At 34.3% G+C, this 6080-nt stretch overlaps 1 protein-coding gene across 1 annotated transcript in view; it reads right to left on the bottom strand.

Annotated features, from left to right (window-relative positions):
- Positions 1-446: 446 nt before the first annotated feature.
- LOC111089440 (fasciclin-2-like) overlaps positions 447-6080 on the bottom strand; it is a gene marked incomplete at its 5' end in the record, with an annotated part of 41442 nt that continues 35808 nt past the window's right edge. Inside the window, one exon of the mRNA XM_022401937.1 lies at positions 447-739. Coding sequence (XP_022257645.1) covers positions 462-739 — 278 coding nt within the window. The remainder of the gene's footprint in view (positions 740-6080) is intronic.

Here is a 6080-nt window from a genome sequence, read left to right as displayed (position 1 = left end):
TCTAAACACATTCTGTCATTGTTGATGGCATCAATTTAAATATAATTGCTGATAGATTTAACTTAAAATGACTGTAAGAGACAATACCATTGCAATTTGATGTAATTAAAAAATTCAAATTTTTATACAACTATGATGATTTTCACATTTTCAATACTTTACTTATAATGTTCATCGTTTCCAGTAATGTTATCGATGTCATTTTCTTAAAAAATAAAATGAAGCAATTCTATAACTATCAATGCGTTTTTACTACTTCTACCACTCCTTTCTTTCAATATCTCATCTATATTTCTCACATTCCAGTACACACACACTAACATATTTGGTGTTGAAAAGACCTTTAAATACATCTAATTTAGGAAACAAATACTGAATATAACAAACATATGACAAACAATGCCTCATTACTGTTATTACTATCATAGTTAAAACAATGCTTTCTTATAACTGATTCATAATTATATTCCTGTGTTCATTACCTTGAAGTATTTGAGCTCAAAATAAAGTATGTGCTTGCCATTGTCTGCAGGGATAATACAGCGAATTTCATAGTGTTGTGAATAATAGCTAATGTTTCCACCTGGCTGAATAATGAAAGGTGCATCAGGTACTGACTCCTGAGGCATTTTTTTGGACAGCCAAGTACTCCAGGGTCCCACACCAACTGCATTTTTAGCAGAAAACCGGAAGAGATATGAAGTCCTTGGTTCCAAATTTTCAACAATATATGAAAGTCCTGTAAAATATGAAGTGTTAAAATATCAGTATAATAAAAATTCCTAAAGTTTCAAAATTTAAACTTACTAATAAAAGCACATTATACACAAGAGTGTGTATCAGAAACTAAGTAATAGTCCACTTTAACTTCCAAAAACTATTCTACTGTTGTTTTATAATGGCAATGTTATAGTTCAACATCGCTCAGAATTAACATCATTAGGAGTTATCTTTCTACCTAAAACGTTTTTTTCAAACCACTTAAAACTAATTTAGATGAGCTTTTCATGGCAAAATTAATGTGATTGTTATGAAGCAGTAAAAATATGCACTGTCTTATGTGGACAATTTAAATACAGTACACTACTGACTTTCCCACCTATTTTTACATGGTGAAATATATGTACCATGTGATTTATCAGTCTACTGACAGACAAATAATTTAGAAATTTAGAGGTATAGGAAAATAAGTGTTAGTAGTGTGGAATGAGGTGTTGGTAGCCTATTCTGTGACAGTGTCATTGAAGATAAATTTGCAGGTCAGATCTTTCTAAACTTTTATTAATCTGCAACAAACACTGAAAATATCAATTGCAAATTTATGGTCAATAAGAAGTGAAGCACTTTAAACCAAAAATGACCAAAATTGTACCACAACAACAACAATTCTAGACATAAATGCAGATGAGCTAAATATCCTAACAGTATTATGGTAGCAAACAATCAATAGCTGTGATTCAAAGTGATACCCAAATGTGACAAATGCCACTAGGTAAGCTTCATTGTTAATATTGGTTCCTGTTCTTGGTCTGGCTACAAGGTGTCTGTGTGTAAATTAGACTGTAGTGTGCAGCCATTGACATATATTTCTTATTTTATGATGTGAAAGAAGGTGTTCATCTGGGAACCACTTGGAATGCAATTTGGTAAATATCTAGACATTCGAGTAAAATTCTTCTTACAGTGGGACCATGTTAACCTGTTCTTCAAATGAATACTGTGATGATCTATGATTTAGATGGAGAAGCTGCAGCACAATGTTCGTGTGTTACCTTACATAGGAAGCTTTTAATTAAGTACTTTTTAATCTTTTGGACCCTTCAAATATGTAATGACCAGTTTATGAAGCATTTTGACCTTGCACTACAAACCCAGGTTTGTGTAACACCCTCTGCTATGGTTGGATTTCGATCCTCTGTGGCAAAACTTAATTTGTATGGAAGAAATATATTTATGCTTATAACTGTTGTTCTTGAAGTTGTTTGGGCAAGTTTTAGTTTAAAATGTATAATTTATCACTTTCTACACTTTTGTCAGTGACATTTTGGTTGTATTATGCATACTGATAAGATTTCCAAAGGATATGACTCTGAATGACTGCAATGATATTGTCACAGGGTAGGCTCACAACACCTCATTCCATACAAGAAACTATTATTTTCCTATACCTCTTGCACCCCAGTGGCTCAATGATAAGTTTGAAAGCTAATAAAAACTAAAATCAGGATACCAGTGGTTGGCACAGCAAAGATAGCCCATTGTGTAGCTTTGAGTTTAATAGCAAATAAACCTATATCTCTCCATTTCTGAATTACTTACATATTAATGGATTTCTGAATCACCTTGTATATAAATTATCTAGCTTGTAAGAAAACTTTAATTACTCTAAGTGTAAAGTTGATTAATTTAACAATTTTATACATATGGTAACCAGTTGCCAGTCACTTTTAATTGTAGAAAAACACCTCAAACTACATAGAGCATTTTCATAAACAATAATTAATTATGCTATAAAACTTGTAAGAAAACATGTTGCAATACAATAAAATAATATTTATTTAGACTATACAACTTTTTACTTAAACGTAAAGAATGAAACTTCTTCTGACACTGTCAAGATAATACAATTAAGTTACATATAATTCTGGCTTAATGTGAGGATAAGTCATTAAGTTATAAGAAATTCAGGCTTACAATGGGCATGATAGTGATTTATTAAGTTATTTGGCATTTAGGCAGTGCTACAAAAGGTTATACCACATTGCTGAGTTGTATGTAATTCAGGCTGAGGTTAGAGGCAACAAAACCTGTTACATTGTATAATTAAAATTCAGAAGTCAAACTATGAAGTATATTTTCTGCTAAATCATTTATGAAGGTTACAATATTTAACTACAAGTTGTTTGTTATTAAGCACAAAGCTACACAAAGGGCTTTCTGTGCTCTGCCCATTATGGGTATTGAAACCCAGTTTCTACTGGTATAAGTCCATAGATGTGTACTGTGCCACTAGGGGGCATGAACTATAACAAATAGTGTACCTGATACCACACAATAAGGTAATAAGGGTGAAATTTTGGTACCATGGTCAGAAGAATTGTACTTGCGAAGCTTTTGAAATTGGTCATGGGTGATTTTCTTTTATACTCTTTTTGAACACATATTTTGAACTTCAAAAAATTCGAGTTATTTTCTAAATGAGCTTATAGGTGAGAGGAGGAATTTGACACTGAAGGGTAGCAATGATGCATTAAAGACTAGGTGAAGTCTTTCTTGGACACAAGTCTTTTTGTCACTCATGTAGGCCATCTCTATATTATAAATCTCATCACAGGTTTTTGATGGATAACTGCAGCCTGGAACTTCCTGATCTGCTGAACCAATTCTCCCATTGAACCTGAACATCAGAAGGCAGGAAACATGGTTGATTGAAGATTATTATGTAACTTGTAATCGAGAAGTCCCAAGACTTAGGGAGGATATCTCTATAGGGCCCTAAAGTAGTGTTGAGAACCTCACTACCGATCATTTTGAGAAGAGAGTGGAGGGAACTGGAAGTGTAGTCCTCCAGCCAGAATTGTCTTGCTATATAAAATATGATAAATAAACTGGTGACCTGTTGGGCAGTGAAGAGCATAATGAAGTCACTAGAAATGTTCTGCAAGCTCTAGATTATGTGGAGCAGGATGACAAATTTTTGCTCTAGCTGCCCATTAATCTGTCAGCTAAGAAATGAGACTATATATTTGGAGGAATGTTGGAGACCCTGGGCATCAACGTAAACCAGTATTCAGAATGTCATGGATGTCTGAGTACATACTAGCACAGATGAGTTTGGAGATTATCTGGAGGAATGTTGGAGACCCTGGGCATCAACATAAACCAGTATTCAGGATGTAATGGATGTCTGAGTACATACTAGCACATATGAGGCTGGAGATTATCTATATCACTGGTCATTGGTCTTTAGTAAAAAATAACACCCCCAACATTCAAGAAAAAAATATAAACTGTTTCAGTAAGTGTTTTAGAGAGGTGACTGTCTGAAATTAATAGATTGTAGGATAGATGGTGCAATGCCTGATGCTGAGTTTATGTAGCTCAGTGCTTGATGCAATTGCACATTTGGATGAGAAAAAATGAAGCTCAGTGACTAGAACACAGTTGATGGTTCAAAAAGGTAGAAAATCACTTATTGTTCATGAAGAGTGTTAAGCTCAAAAATGAAGGAACCAAAACAATTTGTCTACCTTTGCAGATGATCAGTGTTGTACACAAAAAAGGCATGTTCTACCATAGAAGATGTAGGTGGTGATAATATCTGCATGGAAAAAATTATTAAGGGTTCTTCAAAGTTACATTTACACCTTAACAGCAATTGTCCAGGGCAACTAGATTTGAGGTGGTCACTTCAAGACAGTTTGCAGGAAAGGAAGAAGCTTGCATTGGTAACTGCAGTGGCTCTACTTCAGCTAGATGTAACAAAATCTTGAAAAGCTGGAGCTTAAACCAAATTTCCTCTGTTTCAAGCACTCTCAGTGTTTTGACACAGTTATAAGAAATACCAGTAAGTGGTCAAGGTTGTCCAAGGTTCATAAGTTGTGCCATGAGAGCAGCAGGTAATTTCTCACAGATAGTGTTCTACATAGGAGGGATGTAGTGTCTGCTACACTGTAGATAGACAGGGCATTTCATGAAACATTATTCATATAAAGTAGGAATGTGCAGCTCCACCCAACTCCCCGATGGATTAAGGAGGGATATAAGCAAGCCTTGTCTGTCACGGCTCTAGCCTTTTTAAACTAAGGTAGTACAGCTCAAACCTGGCCATAGTAGTCAGTTTGTGTTCAAAAGTCAACCCCTGTCACACTAGACTGGGTGGAGCTAAGTATGTGTAGAAATATGTGCTTAGGAGTGAAGTCAAGTTCCTGATTGGTACAGGAGCAGCCATAATGCTAATTAACCATGTGGTGTATCAAGCACTTAAGGTGATGCCATCATTTAGGCCAGTAGATACATGTTTTATTCTGGCAAATGCCAATAAGATAGACATAAATGAAGAGTTATGTATCTGGCTTTGTTTTGATACTATCACCCACAGATGAAAACAGTTATTTCCTTAGGAATGAACTTTAAGTAAAAGCTATTGTTTGTGCAACAGATGAATGACAGTGCTGTGGAAAAATCAGTTCCACAAAGATTAGGTCGAAGAACAGTGGACTGCATGTGTATATAACAATAAGTACTTACAAATGTATAAGTGGTGCTTCTAGGTGTAATAAATATACCATCTACTGCATTATTGCTGCCTGCCTACTATAGCGATTGAGTTAGCAAATTAGACAGTGTGTTTGTTATCAATTGATTAGCAAGAAAATTTCAAAAATACGTTATTGATTAAGTATATTTGTGATTTAGGTGTTCAATTAGTCTCAGAAAGTCTGTTGAAACATTGTTTCTGAAGATAGGCCTATTAGTGAATGTAACCTATATGGAATGTGATTGAAGAAATAAGTTAATTCATAATTGTTAAGTTGATTGGACTTTGCATTACAACACTATCCAGAAAAAATAGAACAGTTCATGTACATTACATATAATTACCTATAATACTAATATGGTATATTGACAGAAATTTGGACTGCAAAACACCATACAGATCTGATAGATTGGGTACAATAGCTTCACTAAAGTGATTACATGAATGGAAATGTTGCATAATAAACATGCTACCAAACACATAACACAAAAAACATTGCGGTACACATGATAATTTTAAAACAGCGTAGTTCATCAGTTCAATACTGATTAAACTTAATCTTTCATGCACATAGTCCTATACAACAAATCTAATTCTTGGACAAAAACAGCTGTCTCTGGTCGTTAGTTAATTTCACCCCCCCCCCCCCGTAAAAATTCTTTCCGAGGAACTTCAGCGATACAAGTCCTTTTTTAAATAAAACTAGTTTATTCTTTCTCAATACAACTTTGCAATACACAGAATTTCTACAGTCACTTTAACTTAACACACGCTATAATTCACAACGATTTACACACTTTACTTACGGCTTGACTCGATT

The sequence above is a fragment of the Limulus polyphemus genome, unplaced genomic scaffold, assembly GCF_000517525.1.
Source record: "Limulus polyphemus unplaced genomic scaffold, Limulus_polyphemus-2.1.2 Scaffold6243, whole genome shotgun sequence".
NCBI classification, from domain to species: Eukaryota; Metazoa; Arthropoda; class Merostomata; order Xiphosura; family Limulidae; genus Limulus; species Limulus polyphemus.
This window is presented reverse-complemented; position numbering and strand designations above follow the sequence as displayed.